At 49.9% G+C, this 23,448-nt stretch overlaps 1 protein-coding gene across 2 annotated transcripts in view; it reads right to left on the reverse strand.

The window, feature by feature from the left end:
• LOC142296590 (cytochrome P450 2J2-like) overlaps nt 1-23,448 on the reverse strand; it is a 399,973-nt gene that overhangs the window by 118,023 nt on the left and 258,502 nt on the right. For both annotated transcript variants that reach the window (XR_012751655.1, XM_075340382.1), the window contains one exon: nt 17,608-17,781. Coding sequence is in view for 1 of the 2 variants with exons in the window: in XM_075340382.1 (XP_075196497.1) it covers nt 17,608-17,781 (174 nt within the window). In the remaining variant the exon portion in view is untranslated. The remainder of the gene's footprint in view (nt 1-17,607; nt 17,782-23,448) is intronic.

Genomic DNA, 23,448 nt, shown 5'->3' on the forward strand with positions numbered 1-23,448 from the left:
CCCGCGGACGGTCTGCATCTCACCAAGGGGGAATGTGGCACCCTGGCCTAGCCAGGTCGTCACAGATAACATACAAACACCCCACCCCCATCAGACAGGGACAACAGCCAAACAAAAACCCTTGTTGCCTCCGTCCAGTGACTGATGTCCACACAAGGTGGGGCGGGGCTAAGCGGTTGGCTCCACCCACCGAGGAGTTCACAGGCCTGGAGGTGGGAAAAGTGACAGATTAGTTCAGGAGGTTGAAGTGAGAGGAGTAAACACTTGGGTGTCTGGGTTTGTGGCCCAGGCACTGACAGCAAGGTTGGCAGACGGTGGTGGCCGTCTGCAGGAGTGGTGGAGCAACGCGGAACCGTAGGACCGGGGACAGGCGACGGCCCGCCGGTACCGACCGGGGAGCAAAGTGAAGCCAGCACACACAGGCAGGGCCATCGGACCCCGACCAGGCTTGGAGCCGCCGACAATAGTCAGATCCGAATGTGACTGGAACCCCAGGGGTTTCACAACCGCAAAAGTCCCGATTGAAGGCAACCGCCCACACCGTGAGGGTATACAGCTACCGCCTAAGGCTAGAGACCCAAGGGCCAGCGCCTGCGGGCAAACGGGCTCCTCCGGTACCCATACACCAGGGAGCGGACTACCGTTGGGAATCCATAGTCGTCAGAAGGAGAACATCAAGGTGCAGGGAAAGACAGCCGCCATCACCTGTCCGGGGAGAAGCACTGCAGCCGGCTGCGGGACCTGTCCATCCAGCCGTTTGGTTTACTGAGGACTTTGTACCTTTCTTTCTGAGTGAGTACAACCGTGCTATCCGGCACCGCGCCGCGCTGTCCCTGCGACCCTGCACCTCACCGACCCTGCCTCCCCGTCACAACATCATCGGGCCCCGGGACCACCGACCCCTACGCACGGAGGGGGAAAACAACATCCCAGCTGCTCCCGACCATCGCACCCGGGATCCCCGTCACCAGCAGCGGTGGTGCCCATCTTCACCACGACCCGTGGGTGGCGTCACGGACTAAATCCCCCAAACCAACCACCCCTTTCACTCATGGGCGAGGAACGCCGCTTGAGTCCCCGGATCCGGCCCACCGCTCGAGCCACCGAGCAGCCATCGCAGCAGCGCCGGACCCGAGCGTTAGCGAGAGCGCAGCAGCGACGGCGTCCTCCCCGCCCGTGACAGTTGTTTGTCTTACTCAATCTGGGTTCACTTTCTACTTCAGCACACCTTCCCTTCTGTAGGTAATTTGCACTCTACTCTGCCCTCTGGTTCCTGAGGAGGAACGTGAAGTGATCGATGGCAAATCAGGTATCATAGGCCTGAGTTGCCATTGTTTAATCTGTGGTCAGGTCTATTACAAGTCTAGCAGGAACCACTAGGAACTGCAGGGCTGGGATCTCTAGTTTGTTCAAGAACCGGCAGGGTCAGTTGCAGTCTTCAGTGTGTTACCCTTTTGTGAGTTTTTGTAACATAACACTCCCACTGAACACTCCACTGCCTCTTCCTTCCAGTTGCGGTACTACTGATCCTGCCACCTCTGTACTGCTGTCCTCACTCTGCATGGCACCTTCCCAGATTGGGTCAGTGACTTCATCGTCCACCACCTCATCTTTCACTTGACTTGTTGACTTAACAACATCACTTGTTGGCAACTGTGCTTCATCATCATCGACCACTTGAGACACTTGTAAGGGGTGGACGGACCCCTGGTGATGAAGAAGCCGTTTTCCCCCCTGAAGATGCCCCACGGTGTGGTGGCAAGTGATGCTGATGTGATATTATTTGTGGTTGTAGTAGTAACCGGTGCCCCCACTAGGTGTCAGGGTGGAGCAGGGGTCCCTCTGGGAACAGTGACAGGAAAAGGAGGGGCAGGACAGCCTAGGGGGAGGGATAGAGGACTCTGTAGCAGAGTGAGAGTAGTAGTTAGTGCAGTGTGTGTAGAGACAGAGAGAAGCAACGGGGCAGAGTGTGGGAGCGATACGTGGCAGATAGCCAAAGAGAGAGAAAGTGCCTTGACCAAGAGAAACAGAAGTACTCGGGTAAGACCCATACGAGCATAGACAGAGAAGCAGAAGTGTATGGGCAAAGCCCGTAGTAGCGGAGTACGAGTATAGATGAAGAGACAGACGTAGACGGGTAACGCCCGCAGAAGAGAAAAAGGAGTAGTCCCCCGGCAAGAACTGTAATTTGAAACTGAAGTGTTTGTGTGCCGAAACTGTACAGCAAGATAGAAGCTATGTTCAATAAAGTGCCTTTTGGTTTACCAGCGGCCTGTCTGCGGCGTTTTACTGAGACTGAAGAAGCGCCCCTGCCATCCACATTCTGCCCCACAAACGAAACCCCTGCCTTAATAGTGACGACCGGGCCGGGGGTCAGCCTGATGCACAAAGTGGCCATGACTGCACCCCCCAAGGCGCCCCCTGCCCCCGATACATACTAATTGCCATTGCACACCGTCATTTTCTTCTGACCGTAGCTGCTAAAATATTTGGGAATCACTACACATGATCTCCTCGTGTCTGTCTTGAAACGTGCAGGTTGAGAGGCCAGAATCAATCAATGGAAATGTAAAGACTCGGCTTGTTGGAGTGTCCCAGTGTAGGATCAATTGCCTCCTGGGACTTCCTATGGTGGTAGAAAGGAGGATTAGGTTGAGGATTACATTGTCCAGACTCTTGGCTACTGATAATGGATCATGTGGAAGACAGGGTGGTGCTGGCAAACAGGCTGGAAAGATTATCTGCAATTCAACTGACCACCTGTTTGGACTACACTGGCTTCAAAAGTGTTGTGCGTGGCCCCCTGCAAAGTGGGACACGAAGGTAGGTATCAGGAATGATCATGTCAGCTGTGCTCCTGCCTGGAAACTGTATACTATTATTTTTAAAAATAAAATATGTAGCCCTGAAAAAAAATTTGGGGCAACGGCTGCTTGGTAATCCTGTTTATATAGTGTAAAGGCTGCTCTACACGCAGCGACATCGCTAGCGATGTCGCTGGTGAAAGCACCTGCCCCCGTCGGTTGTGCGTCATGGGAAAATCGTTGCCCGTGGTGCACAACATCGCTAACATCCATGACACGGACTTACCTGCCTAGCGACTTAGCTGTGACCGGCGAACCGCCTCCTTTCTAAGGGGGCGGTTCGTGCGGCGTCACAGCGACGTCACACGGCAGCCGTCCAATAGAAGCAGAGGGTCGGAGAGCAGCCGAAGGTAAGACACGCCCACCTTGTAGCCGGAGGACGCAGGTACGGTGTTTTTCGTCGTTCCTGCGGTGTCACTCATAGTGATGTGTGCTGCCGCAGGAACGACAAACAACCTGCATCCTGCAACAGCAACGATATTTGGGATTTGAACGATGTGTCAACGATCAACAATAAGGTAAGTAATTTTGATCGTTAATGGTCGTTCGTAGCTGTCACACGCAACGATGTCGCTAACGAAGCCAGATGTTCGTCACGAATTCCGTGACCCCAACGACATCTCGTTAGCGATGTCGCAGTGTGTGAAGCCTGCTTTAGGGGAGGACCAGAGAAAAAAAAAAGTATGAACCATATACCTTTTTTGGGGTGGGGAGGGTGCGGAATACACCAGAAAATAAAGGAACATTTGATTTGACTTAATGTTCTGCTGCTGTCTTCCGCTGGGGTTGAGAATTCGGGGCCAATCCAGGCCTTGTTTATTTTGAGAACAGTCAGCCTGTCAACATTTTTAATTGATTATTTAGCACTTATTAACTATTATACACCCGGTGGCACTAAAAATCCACGGAATTAATTTAAGCAAAGAGGGAGCAGTGACTGAGGCCTGCAAGACTGAGATTTGCCTCAACTTTGTTTAAAAAAAGATAAAGATGCATTTATAAAATGGGAGAAAGGCCCAAATGCACCTCTTGTGTGAATAAATGGACAAAGGACTTGTGGTGTTCTTTCCCCCAGGATAGGTTGGAGAAGTTCCTCCCATAAGGTTCATGAATTTTTATTGGCAAATGTCTCCAAGGAGATAATAAAAAAGTTTGGAAACCTCCTCCTTTAATCTATTTGAAGCCTTGGGACTGCCTGATGCCTTGAGCCCAAACAGGAGGAACTGCAGCTCCCCTTAGCTGTAACAAAATTGGAGTCAGATGCCTGAAGGTCCTTTTTGTGCCACTTGTACCCTTAGTAGTGGTCTCGAATCCGGCACTCCTTGTTGGCCAAAGAAGTCCCACTCCTTCTAAATGTAAATGTTTTCTGAGGCCCTACGTTGTGTGTGTAGCAGGGTGTATTGGAGTGCGTACTTAGAATTTTTGTCAGCCCTTGCACATAGTGCATACGGTTTCCCAGTCTAGGAGTCCCACTCTTTACAAATGGGGGAAAAAATGTTTTCTGAGACCATCTTCTATGTGTATTCCAGGGTGTATTGCAATCCCTCCTTTCATTTATTTATAGGCCATGCATTGGCTTCATCAGTCTAGGAATCCAACTCCTCACAAATGGGAAAAAAAATTGAGAATTCTGACTGAAATGGAAAACTGCGGCATTTTTTTTAAAGAATGAGAATGTCAATGGTTTCAGCATTTTGCAGCATTTTTCCTTGATTGAAAGCAATGAGACTAGCCAGTTGTTCTCACTAATAAATTTGCCTTATATACAAGTCATTATAAAAAAATGTTTTCCTCTAAAATCCATGTTAACTTCAGTTTGGTATGTTTTATTGTCATTTTATTCTTTCACCACTTTTTCTTTCCAATTTCAGCGACTTCACTGCCCCTCAGACCTCCTGGGAGGGTCTGCTGGAAAAATGCTTGAGTTTCCCCTTCACTCCCATTATACTTACTGAAGACAAGCACCCAAGCATTCCTATTTGCTAGATTCAAGTAATGAGCACCCGAGCAATGTTCTCATTATCATCATACGTATCCCTTTATAATGGGGTCTGTTTACCTTCCATTGGGGTATTCGCTAAATGCTGCACACTTTAATTGAAACCAAACAGCCTCCATTATAGTTAAGTAATATTAGTTTCTATGACTGTGCTTGGGTTTGACATTTAAAATATCGGATGTCATGGATGAATATCGCTACTTTTCCTTGGATCGTATAGATAGTCTGCAAGCAAGTGAATGATTCCATATCTAACTATGAAACACACTCCATATTGAGCCTCACCTCTAAAGTATACCACTCTTTTTAGTTTTGCTGATAGTTTTTGGTGAAACAGGTAAGAATTCTAGCAAAAGTGGTCACCTTGTTACCTGACCCATCAGTGGAGGAGGGGAGTGCATTAGGGGCCTTGTTACCGTAATCTCTAACCTATTCTTTTACATGGGGGCTGACGGTTCATGTGGGGGGGGGGGGAGGCACCATCAGCTTCATCTGGCTAGGGCACCAAAATACCTTGACCTGGCCCTGGTGCCCATGGACACGCTAATGTCGCGGGCGGGGAGGAGGGTGCCAGGCCACTACGCTCACCCCCTTCTGCTCGGGTCCGGCGGCCGCTGCTCAGTGGTGGCTCGAGCTGTAGGCCGGATCCCGGGGGTTCTCGAGCGGCACTCCTCGCCCGTGAGTGAAAGGGGTTTGTTGGGTGTGGGAATTGTTTATTGTCCGTGACGCCACCCACGGTTGTGGTGATTTCACCACCGCTGCTCAATATGGGGATCCCGGGGATGGTGATGCGGAGCAGCCAGGTGTTGTGTTGCCCCTCCGTGGGTAGGGGTTGGTGATCCCGGGGCCCGGTGATGGTGAGGGAGGTGCAGGGCCTGGTGGGGGCAGCGCTGTGCCTTGCGGCACTGTGGTACTCACTCAGCCTGAGACGTTGACACAGTTTTACGGTAAACCACACGGCTGGAAAGACGGTTCCCACGGACGGCTGCACTTGCTCTCCCAGTAGGTGACGGTGATGTCCCTTTTCCTTGCACCTTTGTTCTATGTTGGTAGCGATGGGTTCCCACCGGTAACCCGCTCCCCAGCTTCAAGCTGGACCGGAGGAGCTCTACTCTTTCCCCGCAGGCGCTGGCCCTGAGAAACTGGTGCCCTGGCGGTGGCGGTGTCTCTCTTACACTGGTTGGGCTGTTGCCTTCAATCGGGACTTGGTTGTTGGGGGATCTACGTCCCCTTCACTGACGGATTTGGCAAATTCTGGTGACTCCAAGCCTTGCCGGGGTCCGAGAGGCCCCTGCCCTGGTGCTGACTGTCCTTCGGAACACTGCTCCAGACCGCCGGGCCACTACCCGTCCACGGTCCTTCCAGGAACTTCCAAACGGTCCCCCTCCAGACAGTCACCGCCGTTGCTGACCTTGCTGACCTGTCCTGCACACAGCTGGACTACTTCAGGCTTTACACACTCTTTCTTTCCTGTCACCACTCTTGCTGTCCTCCTTTACCACTTTTCTTCCTTCACTTTCACTTAGCTGTTTTCTCAAGCCCTGCCTGGGCTACTCCTCCACTCCTTCCACTTCCTCCTCCTAAACTCAACTCCCTTCAACTGCCTGGTTTCTCCCGCCTTCAGAGCTGTGTCCTCCTCGGTGGGCGGAGCCAACCGCCTGGCCCACCCCCTGGTGTGAATCATCAGCCTCTGGAGGAAGGCAACAAGGATTTTTGGGTTAGCTTTGGTGTTCCTAACCGGGATGTAGGGTGTGGTGGTGTGTGACCTGTGTCCCCTGGCTTGCCCAGGGCGACACATTCCCCCTTAGCAAAATGCAGACCGTCCGCGGGCTGCCGTCCAACACCGGTTTTATTTTTCTGTAAAAGATAACATGGTAAAATAATAACATATGTACATTTTTAATAAATCTTCCCTTAATGGGAGGCACATTTCTTAAACGTTGCATAACGGTTTAGGGTTACGGTTTTCCGCTCTCTCCCACCCAAGCAACCTGGCCCTGATGCTGCCCCTAAAGCCCAGGCAGCACCCCTTGACCCACAGTCCAGCACACGGTACCCGAGCGGGATCTGTCCTTTCCCTCCAGAGGGTAGCCACCGGTTCCTTTGGTGGCTGGGCCCCAGCCTGCTCTGCTCAGGGCCCTCCCTCCAACCTGCCTCTCCGGAGGCGGCATTGCGGAAAACGGTAACTGCAAACAACTTATTTACAAGCCACTTAACGTTTGTGGTTGCCCTGCAAGTTCACGGGCTTGTCCATGGAAAGTCCTCCATGCAAAACTTTTAAACGGTCCCCACTGGGACAACGGTGCCGGCTCCAGCCGGTTGCAAATCACAAAGAAAATCAGTTTAAAAGAACAGAGAGTCCTCAGTGGTTGATACCTTTTAATGGCTAACTGAAAAGATGGTAATAATTGCAAGCTTTCGAGACTACTCAGGTCTCTTCATCAGGCATGGTATAACACAAAATCTGAAGAGTCACGTATTTATACACAACAGGACTTAGAATAGTGCAGTAAAAAAAAAAAAAAAAAAAAAAAAAAAAAGAACAAGTTATATGAAACAGAACTATCTCTATGGCAGGGGGACAAGCTGTTCTAGCCATAAATACTGCTGCAGTTCAGTGTGAAAGTTTTATTGTCCTTTGATAAGGGTCTGGTCCAGGGCTGTGACACGCTCGGATGGTCAGAGGAGCACATCTTTTAACTGATGTAAAAAGACATGAATCCATGAGACACATTCATTCCTTCTCTGAATGTGACCTTTGACACATTCAGAGAAGGAATGAATGTGTCTCATGGATTCATGTCTTTTTACATCAGTTAAAAGATGTGCTCCTCTGACCATCCGAGCGTGTCACAGCCCTGGACCAGACCCTTATCAAAGGACAATAAAACTTTCACACTGAACTGCAGCAGTATTTATGGCTAGAACAGCTTGTCCCCCTGCCATAGAGATAGTTCTGTTTCATATAACTTGTTCTTTTTTTTTTTTTTTTTTTTTTTTTTTTTACTGCACTATTCTAAGTCCTGTTGTGTATAAATACGTGACTCTTCAGATTTTGTGTTATACCATGCCTGATGAAGAGACCTGAGTAGTCTCGAAAGCTTGCAATTATTACCATCTTTTCAGTTAGCCATTAAAAGGTATCAACCACTGAGGACTCTCTGTTCTTTTAAACAATTTTTTTATCTCTACTGGCTAACACGGTACAAAGATATATTTTACTTGTAAAGAAAATCAGGTAATGTACTCGGTATCATCATTTTTTCATCATCTTCTGCAACTTTTCAAACTTTTAAACAACAAACTGGTGGTCCCAACGGGGACAGTGCAACGGGCATCCGCTGCCCTACTCCAGACTTTCAGGCTCAGGCGCTCCTTCCAAGGGAGGGGGCGCGGCGCTCACTCAGGACTCTTGGCTGCCCCTTAACTTAGCGTCCAGCGCGAACCACCCCCGCTCCCCACAGTGCCGGGTGTATTGCACGATGTCTCCCAGCATTAGGTTGCGGCCGGGATGCTCCTCAGGCAGGTGGGCATTCACATCCCGCCGGGCTACAAACACTTCGGCCTCCAGGCCCGGCTCGACATCAAACCGCCTCACCTGCCCCTCGTACAACGGACCCCGGACACGGAACATGGCCTGTCGGAGATTCTCTTTTTCTTTGATAGCTCGGGCCACCAGCTCGGCCTTCTTTCGTTCCTTCTCGGCGATCTCCAGGCCCAGCGGTACCGGCTCCCTATCCCAATACGGCGCTGCTGCCAGCGCCGGCGCACGGGTCGGGCCCCGCGGGACATCCTGGACGTTGCCCACTGTCAGGAATCTGGGCGGCATGTCCCACGGTGTCTTGGCCTTGGGCGCAGCCTTGCAGCAACAACCCGGCGCTACCTCAGCCGAGGTGTGGGGGATGGGCATAGGGGCTTTCCGCTGCTGGGCCTTCGGCTCGGAGCGGGTCATCGGCTCCGGCTCGGGGGATTTTTCAGGGGATGCCTCCGGTTCAACCTTCGGAATCTTCCACGGTAACACCTCCGGTTTACTGCGGGCTCCGGCTACAGGTCGGTCCGCCTGGGCGGGGACGCCGGGTATTGCTACCGGTTGCGGAGGTAGCAGGCCTAGTGGCGGGGTCACGGCCTCCGAATCGGGTGGCGAGGGAGGCAACGGGGGGAGAGGGCTTGGACCGGGCCCCGCAGCCGCGATGACCGGCCCTTCCAGGGCATCGGGACGTGGGTCACTCACCCTCCCTTTCTCCGCTTCCTCCTCGCGTCTCCGCACGGTGGCTATGACGTCCGCCATGTCGGTCTCCCACTCCTCCATGAGGAGCTGCATCCTGACCTGCAGCCTTTGGTAGAGCTGCGCGGTTCGGATTTCCACCCACGCCACGGTTCCAGGCGCGGGGGCTACGGTGTCGCGGGACGGCATCCACATGATGGCTTCTTCTTCCAGGAACGGTATGTCTGCAGAGTCCTGGCGTCCCTGCTTTTATAGCTGCAGCTACATGCGTCCAGCCGCCATCGCGTCCCCCTTAGCTCTTTTCTGGCCCCTCCTCTCTCGGGGCGGGGTTTTGGCCTTCGCGCCTCTACTACTCGAGAAGACGCTCGAGCGGGAACTTTTCGCGCCAAAGATGGCGGCTTCTGAAATTTTTCTGCCGGATACCTCCGGCGGTAACAAGGCGCACCTCTACCAGACGGCAGAGAGGTAAGATCCTGTTCATGACGCCAAGTTGTCGCGGGCGGGGAGGAGGGTGCCAGCACACTACGCTCACCCCCTTCTGCTCGGGTCCGGCGGCCGCTGCTCAGTGGTGGCTCGAGCTGTAGGCCGGATCCCGGGGGTTCTCGAGCGGCACTCCTCGCCCGTGAGTGAAAGGGGTTTGTTGGGTGTGGGAATTGTTTATTGTCCGTGACGCCACCCACGTTTGTGGTGATTTCACCACCGCTGCTCAATATGGGGATCCCGGGGATGGTGATGCGGAGCAGCCAGGTGTTGTGTTGCCCCTCCGTGGGTAGGGGTTGGTGATCCCGGGGCCCGGTGATGGTGAGGGAGGTGCAGGGCCTGGTGGGCGCAGGGACGCGGGGGCAGCGCTGTGCATTGCGGCACTGTGGTACTCACTCAGCCTGAGACGTTGACACAGTTTTACGGTAAACCACACGGCTGGAAAGACGGTTCCCAAGGACGGCTGCACTTGCTCTCCCAGTAGGTGACGGTGATGTCCCTTTTCCTTGCACCTTTGTTCTATGTTGGTAGCGATGGGTTCCCACCGGTAACCCGCTCCCCGGCTTCAAGCTGGACCGGAGGAGCTCTACTCTTTGCCCGCAGGCGCTGGCCCTGAGAAACTGGTGCCCTGGCGGTGGCGGTGTCTCTCTTACACTGGTTGGGCTGTTGCCTTCAATCGGGACTTGGTTGTTGGGGGATCTACGTCCCCTTCACTGACGGATTTGGCAAATTCTGGCGACTCCAAGCCTTGCTGGGGTCCGAGAGGCCCCTGCCCTGGTGCTGACTGTCCTTCGGAACACTGCTCCAGACCGCCGGGCCACTACCCGTCCGCGGTCCTTCCAGGAACTTCCAAACGGTCCCCCTCCAGACAGTCACCGCCGTTGCTGACCTTGCTGACCTGTCCTGCACACAGCTGGACTACTTCAGGCTTTACACATTCTTTCTTTCCTGTCACCACTCTTGCTGTCCTCCTTTACCACTTTTCTTCCTTCACTTTCACTTAGCTGTTTTCTCAAGCCCTGCCTGGGCTACTCCTCCACTCCTTCCACTTCCTCCTCCTAAACTCAACTCCCTTCAACTGCCTGGTTTCTCCCACCTCCAGAGCTGTGTCCTCCTCGGTGGGCGGAGCCAACCGCCTGGCCCACCCCCTGGTGTGAATCATCAGCCTCTGGAGGAAGGCAACAAGGATTTTTGGGTTAGCTTTGGTGTTCCTAACCGGGATGTAGGGTGTGGTGGTGTGTGACCTGTGTCCCCTGGCTTGCCCAGGGCGACACACTAATGCCCCCGAAAAACTAAGATATCTGTGAAAGTGCGGCCTGATAGCTGTGTATTGCGGACAGTAATCAAGATATGGAAGGGGTGGACCCTATACTGATGGCAGGATAAGAGTCAGCTGAAAGGGTAATGGAGGTGTGCCTTGCCAGCAGCCGGCTGGGTTGTAATGAAGCTGAGGGGCTAAATTAGAGTCCCAGCCTAGCCGGAAACCAAAGGGCGCCGCATGATACACCGGGTCAACCTGAAAGTAAGTGACCTTCATGCCATGAAGACCCAAAGGGACCCCCAATTAAAGGAAGCTCACGCAAAATGAGTGTCAGGGCCTGTGATTACTTGGTCCTATCACAGGGAATAATGGGTAAGCAGGATACTATAATCTGAATGTATGCTGTGTACTATGCTTCATTACTTGATCACTTATAGCTTCATTTAAAGGAGTTGTCCGACATTAGCTTACCAAAAAATGTTGAGTTTATCTGTGCTGTATTGTCATATAAAATACCCCTACATTGTTAATTTTTGTTTTCTGACTTTTGTTCCTCTTGAATTATCCCTTTTTTCTCTGCAGCTCCTTGTTTGCATTCAGCTCAAGCAAACATGATAACTTCCTGTGCTAAACCTCCCAGTCACACCTGGCATTGCCCGGCCTCACTGTCCAGCCCCACCCCAGTGTCCAGCCCCGCCCTCTGCCCGCCCCCTGCACACACATTCCCTGTCAGTATTCTGCCCCAGCACTGACCTGTTATCACTACAGCATTGGAAATAACAGCCCCACATCGGGCTCTGCACCCCACACACACATCGGGCTCTGCACTCCCCACCACATCGGGCTTTGCACACCACACACACATCGGGCTCTGCACTCCCCACCACATCGGGCTCTGCACACCACACACACATATGGCTCTGCACCATACACACACACACACACACACATCGGGCTCTGCACACCACACACACATATGGCTCTGCACTCCCCACCACATCGGGCTCTGCACCGCACACACACAGGGCTCTGCACCGCACACACACATCGGGCTCTGCACTCCCCACCACATTGGGCTCTGCACCCCACACACACATATAGCTCTGCACTCCCCACCACATTGGGCTCTGCACACCACACACACATATGGCTCTGCACCACACACACACATCGGGCTCTGCACTCTCCACCACATCGGGCTCTGCACACCACACACACATATGGTTCTGCACCACACACACACATAGGGCTCTGCACACCACACACACATATGGCTCTGCACCACACACACATCGGGCTCTGCACTCCCCACCACATTGGGCTAAGCTCTGCACACCACACACACATATGGCTCTGCACCCCCCAAACCACATTGGGCTCTGCGCCCCACACACACACATCGGGCTCTGCGCCCCACACACACATCGGGTTCTGCTCCCCACACCACATCGGGCTCTGCACACCACACTCACATCGGGCTCTGCACCACACTCCACATAAGGCTCTGCAACCCCCTCCCACACACACGGCGCTCTGCACCGATCCCCCCCACCATCCTTCTGTACCGAACCCTACCCCCATAGGTAACACATGTAGGCTACATTCACATGACCATCTCGTTTTTGCGGTCCGCAAAAAACAGTCAATTTTTTTCACAGATGCATCCGTGTGCCTTCCGTTTTTTTTGCGGACTGCAAAAAAACAGAAGCAGGAAGAAAGATAAATAGATGAGCAGATATAGAGACAGAGAGATAGAGGGATGAATGAATGAATAGGGATAGATAGATAGATAATAGATGAGAAAGACATAAATAATGTCCCACCCCTTGCATATTCTAAGCTGGCACCCTTTAGTGACTTTCATGTGGCACTAAGGGGTGCTTAGCCTTGTATTTAGCCAAAAAATAAATAAATAAAAAAAAACAAAACGATGTGGGATCCCCCTATCTTTTGTAGCCAGCTAGGGTAAAGCAGATGGCTGCAGCCTGCAGACCACAGCTGGCAGCTTCACCTTGGCTGGTAATCCAAAACAGAGGGCACCCCACGCTGTTATTTTAAATTAAATAAATAATTTAAAACAAAAAACATGGGGTCCCCCCCAAATTGGATCACCAGCCAAGGTAAAGCGGACAGCTGTGGTCTGGTATTCTCAGACTAGGGAGGTCCACTGTTATTGGACACTCCCCAGTGTAGCGCCTGGTCCCACCAGACCCCGTGGGGGCACTCTCCCTCACATGTGCCCAGTCCCAGCATGGCTCCCACTAGCTCTCCCAGTCATAGCCCCAGGCAGCGACGGCCTTCCTCTTACCGGTCCCATGGCTCTGCAGGCGCTGCTCCTGCTCCCAGGCATGCTGCAGCCTCTTCCTGTCTCCCTTCCTTACACAGAGCTGCAGTAAGTGACTCTAGGCTGCGCGCGAGGCCACGCCCCCTTTCTTAAAGCGGTATGCCCCGTTCTCTGGAAGTGACCTCAGAGGTCACCTATTACCTAATGGGTATTTAGGTTCACCTCCCCCAGCAGCAGGCGCCCGAGCAACGCTTCCATTAGAGCCTTGCCAGTGTCCAGACCCCTTGTGCTGTTATCTGTTTTCTGTGCATTGATACCTGGTTCTAATCCCTTGTCTCACCGTAGTGCCATCTGTACCATTCCGGCTGGGGACGTCACCGCTCATACCTACAGTGGACGTCACCGTGCCCTACCTACCGTGGACATTATCCGTGCCGTACCTGCGGCGGACGTCACTTGCTGTGAACATCTCCGGTGCAGTTTCCGTGTCCTGCCGGCTGTGGACGTCACAACCTTGCTACACCTGGCCCTACAGAGACTCCTACTACCGGTTCCTGGCTGCCGTGCATTTAGGCCTTCTGGGGAGGCGCCGCACAGTCCCTGTATAGGGGTTCGCTGCTGGTCGCCTTCTCAGGGGAGTCCGGTGCACGGTCCAGTGGGTCCACCTTCGGACGCTCGCCGCTCCTCGGTGAGCGTAACACCCAGCCTAAAAATAGCAGGCCACAGCTGCCCCAGAAGTGGCGCATCCATTAGATGCGCCAATCCTGGCGCTTCGCCCCAGCTCATCCCGTGCCCTGGTGCGGTGGCAAACGGGGTAATATATGGGGTTGATGCCAGATGTGTAATGTCACCTGACATCAGGCCCTGGGGTTCGTGATGTCACGGCATCTATCAGAGACCCGACATCACAAACCCAGTCAGTAATTAAAATTTTTTTTGTTGTATATTTTTTTTTTTATGTGAAAAAACCACCAAAACTCACCAAAACATTCCCTCTTTCACCAATTTATTGAAAAGAACAATCAAATCTGCGTCCGGCTTAATCCAATAAGGGGGTCCCACGATGCCATCCATCTCCATATCCATATCCATACCATAGTCACTGTCCCAGTCAATGAAGAATAGAATGTTCCCCATTGGCTGGGAGAGCAATGCAGTGACCTGAGCTAACATCAATAGGTCAGCCCAGGTCACTGCAGAGCATGACAAGTGCTGCTGTCAGGAGGTTAGATGAGATCATTACCTGCAGTGACGATCTCCTGCCTCCTGAGGTCAGCGCTGTCACTGACTTCCATTGTCTGCCGCGTTCTCAGCAGCATCGCGAGAGCCCGTGACGTCACCGCTAGTGACAGTCTTGGGCCGCCCGCGAGACTTCATGTGAGAACGCGATGGGCATAGAAGTCAGTGACAGCAGTGACGTCAGCAGAGCAGGAGATTGTCACAGCAGGTAATGATCTCATCTAAGCTACTGACAGCAGCGCTCGTCATCCCCGCAGCTGCCAGCACTGCTGATAATGCAGTGCGGGCAGCCGCGGGGCTGGAGCGGGACACAGACTGCACTGGCACTCCTGCGATCCTGAGCAGGGGGCCCGGTGCTGGCGGTGACACCGTGGGCAGTTGCCGCCAGGCCCCTCCCCCAGGTCACAGACCCCACAGCAGTGCCGGGGAGGTTGCGGGGAGAGTACGGGGTGCGGCGGAATGTGTGGGAGGGTGCAGGGAAGGGGGCGGGGACTCCACGCACTGTACAGCCCAGCAGCGCGGCAACAAGCTGTTCCCAGATTTGCATGTCAACATAGTCCTGCCATGTTGACATGAAATGACCGGAAGCAGCAAAATCGCGGCAGGAGCGGTCACATGACCACTCTGAGCCGGGAGAGAGGGGCTGACAGCAGGGCAGGTAAGTGGTCTCTATCTACTTACCCGCCCCAATGTAGCCCAATAGCGTAATAATAAAAAAAAAAAATCAAAATAAGCCGGATAACCCCTTTAAGGTTCATGCTACATTCCTTTATGTGTGATATCTGCTGAATTTAATTGTAAAGATCCCTTCCTTACATTGTCTATGGGAGCCCACATTTACTTGGCCCCATCACAGGGAATAATGGGTGAGCAAGGTATTATTATTGGAATGTATGCCTTGCCCTAGCCTTCATTAGTGATCATTAGTCATCAGATTTAGATTTCTGCTACATTCTATATTTGTGATATCTATTGTACTGATCTGCGTAGACCCTTCCCCTACCTTGTTCCATATTTTTGCTACACCTGAGTCTTCATCTTTTATATTTATATTTATGACAATTGTATATTTAATAAAGGTTACTATTTTTTATAAATAATACTGGTGGATTTTTTTACTCCATATTTTGGCTTTATAGGATTTATGTATTTTTTGAGTTTCTCCCCTTGCATGCTGAACGGGTAAATAATTTTTCCCATTAATAATGGCATTATTCTTTACGCAAAGCATGTTTTGGGTTTGGATGATACTGATCTTGTAACGCCCTTGCAAAATCAGGTAGTCACAAGTAGGCCCCTGCATAACACCTTCCCTCATTAGGCAACACACAGCCGACCTGAAACCCTAGTCACCCCCCCTTAGGGAAAGATAGACACACCAGTGGGTGTGACCAGGCGGCTGGAACACGCCCACCCAGGGGTCTAGACAGCCCAAGGCGTGAAAAACAGTCAGTTAGGTCTTGTCCAGAGTTCAAGTTGGAGAGGAGTGTGGGCTGGAGCTAAGTGTAGCTCCAGCAGGAGAAGTCCGAATTGAACGGTACCAGGGTAGGAGCCCTGGTGCCTCTGGCTAGGTGGCAGATGGTGGTCTCCATCAGCAGGAGACGGGAAGACGGCTCGGTGGAACCGAGGTGGACCGGGACAGGGTTGTAGCCCGTGGTACCGACACGGGGGACCGACCCGGAGACCGTAGCACAAGGGGGGTACTCGGACCCTGAAGCCAGAAACCGGAACCAAGCGGACTGATTAACCGATTGAGGCCAGGACTAGAGGTCCTGTCCCACCCAAAGTCCCTCATAGAAGACAACAGCCCACCGATTAGGGATAAGAGGTCACCGCCAGGGCCCATAGATCCCACGGGCCAGTGTCTGCGGGCACGGCTCCTTAGGCCACATCCAGCCGGGAGCGGACTCCTACGTTTCAGACTGGGAAGTAATTTCTACTTAAAACAGTGCAGAGGACAGAGATAGAGACCACCAGCCGGGTGGGGGACCCTGAATGCAACCAGCCGCGGCACCGGCCACCATCACCTTGGTTTACCAGAGACTTGTGTGTTTTACTAACAGTGAGTACACCAGCACCCCCTGTGGTCGCTATCCACTGCACTGAGCCACCGGGTCCCGGGGCCATCATCCCTGCCCACGGAGGGTTTAACAACTTGCTGCACAATATCCAATATCTCCCCCGGGTGCCCCATAACTGCAGCGGTGGTGTGCCAACTCACCACGCACCATGGGTGGCGTCACGAACTTAATACGGCCCAGCCCGTACATATACGTCTCCCCTTTTATTCGGCGTGTCCACGAGACCCCCGGTCCGGAGACCCTCAAGCCACCACCCCTGAAGGTCCGGACTCGAGCAGCGCCAGCTGCTGGCACGGGGGCGGCACAATCTTATTTTCTTTTTACTTGTATTAAAAATTCCTTAGCTTCCCTAAATCCACTATCTAACTGGTGTTCTTTTCTTTTTTCCCTATTTCATGTGTGATGATGCTTTAATTGAGAATCCCAGTGCATGCTGAGATACTCAAAGTGAATAAGGGGGGAGAGAATTTGGTGATTGTCACAGCCTCTGCCCCCTCCCTGAAACGAAGCGTCATCAGTGACGCTCATTTCAGGGACTGTGTTTGTCACTGCTGTGTCCCTCCCTGCTCATTGTACTCTGTGAGATTTGCATAATAAGAGCGCCAACCATTTTGTCGGCCCAGATGAGTAATCTGCAGTTCAAAGGCAGCATCACTGGCGGGGGCAGCACTATTCTCCTACATGTATATGCCAGGTATAGATACCGCTCTGTTACCGGCAGATTATTGCTAATGTGAGCAGACAACAGAGCAGAATCTGTCACTGTGCAGATCGTACAGTGCAAAGTAAGCAGGGAGGTACACAGCAGGGATTACACAGCCCCTGAAACGAGCATCACTGATGACATTTCAGGGAGGGGACATGGAATGTAACAGTGAAGACAGCCTCTCCCCACCTGCCCTGATGACACTTTGTTTGAGCATCTCAGAATGCATAGGGAATCTCAAAAGAACCCTAATCATACATGAAATAAGAATAGAAATTGAATACCAGTTAAATAGTGCAGTTAAGCAGCTGTAGGGAATTTTTAATACAAGTATATTAGAAAATAGCTTAGATTATGGCACTAAATAGATAGGGATTAAGATGGAAATTTAATTTCAATTCGGACCACCCCTTTACAATTTTGCTGTTTGATTAAAAAAATGAGTAAAGCACACTTTCTTTCACAAACCTTTGAGATCTGTTCCAGGTAATAATCCACAACATCTTGAGGCTCAGGTGAAGGGTTCTGTTGATGTTGCCTTATTTCTTGCAACACACATTGTTTAAAAAAGTGCAAATGTTTGTACATGGCCTGTTGAGGACCTGGGAGACGATGCATGAGCCATGGAAAAGTATCATAAAGCTGAAAGACAACAGAAAAGACACATTTTTTAAATGTAGCCTTAAAATATATTTTAAAAAAACCCTCCTATGATAAACCAAGTAAGCAAATACTTTGCAGTTAGTAAATAAATAGTAATAGTACACATTTTTTTTCTATTAATGGCAACCATATGAAGGTGTACTTACACTGCACTTAAACCAGCAAGTGTTCCAGCTCATTTTTTCGGTTTGGCTCCTGTTTTTTGTACTTTGGACAGGCAGGTGTGTAGGTGTGTAGCTCTCCCTTTATGGGCTGTGCATTTTGTCTATATAGCTGGGCAGTTGTTGAAACAGTCAGGTCTGGGTCCTGCTCTGCCCGGTCTATTCTGACGCCTGCTGGCACATACCGGGGCGGACTAGAGATAGGACCATCCTGATCAGGTACACCTTGTCGGGTGGGATGGGTTTTACCCTTTGTTTGATAAAAATCGTGTTAACTAAGTGCCCTATGTTATTTACATGTCCTATTACTCTTTATTTAGTTACTGTAGTGTATTTGCTTATTTGTTTTTATTCCAGTTTTTTTTTTCTGGTAATGAATGTGTACTTACATGGCACTTATATCAACAAATATTCCAGCCAATATTTAAGGTTTGTCTTAAAATATATTTAGCATAAATACATTTTTAATTTTCCAAAACTCTTAATTATAAGGCTTTGATCCCATGTCCTGTGATCATTCTGTTTTTGGATCCATTTGGTAAATGTATAAATAGATCCATTAATGGATTGCAACAACGGACCACTTTTATAACCTATCCATTAATGATCCGTTATAATTATAGACAACGGTTCGATTAACAAATCCGTTATTGGCTTATATCATTACCTAGATAGATAGATTGCTAGATAGAAAAAAAATTCTCTCTTTATGACTTTCAGGTTCACTTTTGGGGATCACCATGGAATGTCACTATGGATTATGTCAGATCTTTGCTTGGAATTTCTTATAATAAATTGATGATCAAGGTCTTGAATTGGGGAGATTTTATCCAAATAAAATTTTGCTTGCTTTCAACTACAACTGGAATTAGTAATGGGGGTGTCTGCTAGACGCCAACCCATTACTAATACCAGGGCTTGATGCCAGCTGGCCATTCATAGTTGGCTTCAAACCTGTATATTACCCTGTTTGCCACTGCACCATGGCAATGCGAAGAGCCGAGTACAGCGCCGGGATTGATGCATCTGATGAATACGCCACTTTTGGGGCGGCTGCGGGCTGTTATTTTTAGGCTGGGAAGGGACAAATAACCATGGCCCTTGCCACCCTAATAATATCAGCTACCAATTGTCTGCTGTTCCTTGGCTGGTTTTGGAAAAATTCCGGGACGACCACACACCTTTTTTTTTAATAATTTATTTAAATAATTTTAAAAAAATAGGCGTAGATAACAGAGAGCACAAGAGAGTGGTGTTTTAATGCCGCGCCAATAGATCACTTCAGATGATGTTCAGACCAGTGTTACTTTATTGTTTTCCAGGTCAACGCGTTTCTGGGGCATCTGCCCCCTTCATCAGGACCACCAAAGAAACAGATAACATCCAATCTCAAAAAAATAGGCGTGGGATCCCTTCTATTTTGGATAACCAGCCAAGGGACAGCTGAGGTTTGCAGCCCGCAGCTGCTACTGTAAATGTGCTGGATATGAAAATTGGGGGGGACCCACGTCATTTTTTTTCCTAAAATTAATTTTTAATTCAGCTAAACAGCTGTCCAAGCTATCTAGATATCTCTCTTTCTCTATTGAGCTATTCTATCTATTCATCTATCTATTAATTCTTTCTAGCTATCTATTCTATCAATCTTGCTATTCATTCATTTTATCTATCTTTCTAATAATAATAATAATAATGATAATGATAATATTTATTCACTTATATAGCGCCATTAATTCCACAGCGCTTTACATACATTGGCAACTGTGTGCTGCAACAAGCAGGTACGTACTCAAGATCAGGACCTGCAGCGTCATGGACATGGCGGGTCCTGACCTGCGGGGCCGCAAGTTTCTTCCTTAGGAGACCACAGCTGCTCGTGCCCGCGATCAGGGTTCGGAGCGCTGCGGTCTCCTCACTGTGTTCTCCCTAGGGAGGGCATGCGACTCCGCAGAATAAATTCACATGCTGCGGCCTCTGCAAGCCGTACCGCAGGTCAGTTTTCACTGTGGGCCGCACAAGCACAGTGACCATTGGATTTTTATAAATCCCATCCACTCTGCTTGTACTGTACATCATAGCGTTTTGGACGCAGTTGAAGCATGCTGCACCCAAAAAGCTGCAATCACTGATCGTGGGCCCAAAGGGAACGGAGGAAAGGTGAGGATCATTTTTTTTTTTAGTATTACTAAAGGATAAGCACAATACTACTAGGCACAGTAGCACAAGGATGGGCACAATACTACTGGGCACAATACCACAAGGATCGGCACAATACTACAAGGATGGGCACAATACTACTGGGCACAATAGTACAAAGATGGGCACAATATTACTGGGCACAATACTACAAGGATGAGCACAATACTACAAGGATTAGCACAATACTACTGGGCACAATACTGCAAGGATGAGCACAATACTACTGGGCACAATACTACAAGGATGAGCAAAATACTACTGGGCACAATACTACTGGGCACAATACTACTGGGCATAATACTAAAAGGATGAGCACAATATTACTGGGCACAATACTACAAGCATGGACACAATACTACTGGGCACAATGCTACAGGGCATAATACTACAAGGATGAGCACAATACTACTGGGCATAATACTACAAAGATTGGCACAATACCACAAGGATGAGCACAATTCTACTACAGGGCAGAAGGGTGGGCACAATACTACAAGGATGGGCATAATATTATAAGGATGAGCACAATACCAAAAGCATGAGCACAAAACTACAGGGCACAATACTACAAGGATGGTCACAATACTGCTGGGCACAATACTACAAGGATGAGCACAATACTACTGGGCACAATACTACAAGGATGAGCACAATACTACTGGGCACAATACTACAAGGATGGTCACAATACTGCTGGGCACAACACCACAAGGATGGGCATAACACTACTGGGCACAATGCTACAAGGATGGGCACAATACTACTGGGCACAATACTACAAGGATGATCACAATACTACTGGGCACAATATTATAGGGCACAAGGATGGGCACAATACTACAGGGCACAATACCACAAGGATGGGCACAATACCACAAGGATGGGAACAATACTATAAGGAAGAGCACAATACCACAAGGATGAGCACAATACTACAAGGATGGGCACAATACTAAAAGGATGGTCACAATACTACTGGGCACAATACCACAAGGATGAGCACCTTACTACACGGCAGACAGATGGGGACATTACTACAAGATGTTGGCTAAAATTACTATAGGATGCTGCTAATTTTAAAACATTATTACAAGAAGGTGATAAAATTCAAAAGAAAGCATGATTTTTTTGCCATTAAAAATGCTTTTTTATATATATATAAACTTAACCAAACAAAAAAGTGCAGGTTTGTTATAATAAACAAGGAAAAAATGTTAAAAAAAAGTTATACAAAGATGTATAGAAGGAAAACCATGAATTCATTAAAAATGTCACTTTGTCCTGCAAAAATGCGGCCCCTCTCAATTTTTTTTTTCTATATGCGGCCCATATACCCAGCTGAGTTTGACACCCCTGCGTTAACTGAAGGGTGAACAGATGCTTTACTAACAGATCCGTTGCCCATAGACTTCCATTATGCTTTAACGGACTCGTGAGACAATTGTATTTGGATCCGTTGGAGAAAAGTCCTACATGCAGAACTTTTGGTTTGTTTTTAACAATGGAACACTAACAGATGACACATTTTGGACCATCCGTTAAAGGATCCAGCACCATTTAAGTTAATTGGGAGTATACGGATCCGTTTTTGCATTTTCCAAATGGATTGTATTATAGGACATGGGACCATAGCCTAACATTGTAACCTCAGTTATGAACATGGAGAAACATCAATGACTAGATTTGTGCAAAATGATTTGTTGGTCAATAACTCTGTATAAGGATTGCAGGACCAGCAAATCTGTACTCTGTGGCAGCAAGGCCAGAGTACTGTGACTGTCCTACTGCTTCCTTGGCTTTCTTGCAACCAGGACATCTCTTATCACTAGTAGGCCCTGTGTCACATCATGTCATAATGCCTGTAGTCATGATTCATTGGGGCCAATAATCAGAAAAGGTGACTGTGAGGTAAATCCGGAGATATGACGATAAATCATGATATTCAAGTATGTCAGGAAGCCCTCTCCTGGTGTCACCCCCCCTTTCCTTCACACAACTGGTTTAGCAACAAATCCCATGGCCATCTCCTGTGATATGGAGATGAGGTGGTGTGGGAACAATGGACACAGGATGACTCCCTGCCGTCACCCTGTAACAAGAGTTGTATCTCATTAGCAAGCCTATGGAACTAGCAGACAGAACGACTCCAGTAAAAAATGGTTCATATCTCGCAAGCCATATTTCCGATAAATATGGCAACCATAAAAATGGTGTCTCCGCATGCGGACGATGCCGGCACACCCTTTTTATGGGAGCAGGACATTGGGAAATGCCCCAGGCGTGATATCAGCCAATGGGGAACTGGCAGACAGGTCATGAGTCCCCTCGTTCTGTAGCTAAATTCATAACTGTCACAATGAGAGCATTGGCGTCCGCCTACGACGCTCCCAGGCCAAGTTATGGCCATATTCCATGTTGTGGATTTTGTCCATAACTCCAGCCAGGGGTGGAGCAGTGCTCCCTCTGAGGTCACGAAGGTAGGAGGGGACCTGGATTTGTCCAGGTTGATAACCCTACTTCGGCCATTTTCCAGTGTTCTTTTCGCTGGGGGCACGTGTAGGAAACATCTGTGGGAAGGATCCTAGAAACCTGGGTACAGCGCCCCCCTGTGGCCAGACGCAACAAGGTAACTGCTGGAACTGTGTATGCCTGTTTGTAACCCATGCTTTGATTGTAACTGTACTCTGACATATGTATATTCTGTAGATTCCCTATTGTATATATTGTAGTTTCTAGTGTGCTTTAGGCTGATTAAATTATATAATTAATCTTGGGCTGTTCTGTTATCTCGATCTTGAATCCCACGTCTGTGTGTTCGGCTAATAGTTACTGTAAATCGGTTGGTGGCAGCGAATTGTGCCAAGGATTATTGTGGGGAGGCCAGTGAGATTCGGGGAGATTTTATATATTCCGCCCGCGGAGGTCGGGGGAATATATACCTTACTCTCACCGGGGACCCTTCAATAATCGGCATAAGTAGTATAGCGGCCTCCTTGCTTATGGTCGGGCAATTCCATAATTGGCCTGACTATAAGAGGGGCGCTAGAGAGCGCGTCACGTGCTCTGTCTGTCGGTCGGGAGGTATAAAGGAGGGGTGACCCCCACTTGTTACCCCCCGATTGTGACGTACTGGTAGCCAGCGCGGGGGATTTCTGTGTGACCCCCCCCGGTGGTTTGTGACATATTGGTGGCAGCGGTGGGATCGAGATAATAGTGTGTGTGAGTGTGAGACCCATACTCCCAGACACTAAAGACTGCCTGCAGCAGCTGTGGCTGCTGGGGTCTT

The sequence above is a fragment of the Anomaloglossus baeobatrachus genome, chromosome 3 (assembly GCF_048569485.1).
Source record: "Anomaloglossus baeobatrachus isolate aAnoBae1 chromosome 3, aAnoBae1.hap1, whole genome shotgun sequence".
NCBI classification, from domain to species: domain Eukaryota; kingdom Metazoa; phylum Chordata; class Amphibia; order Anura; family Aromobatidae; genus Anomaloglossus; species Anomaloglossus baeobatrachus.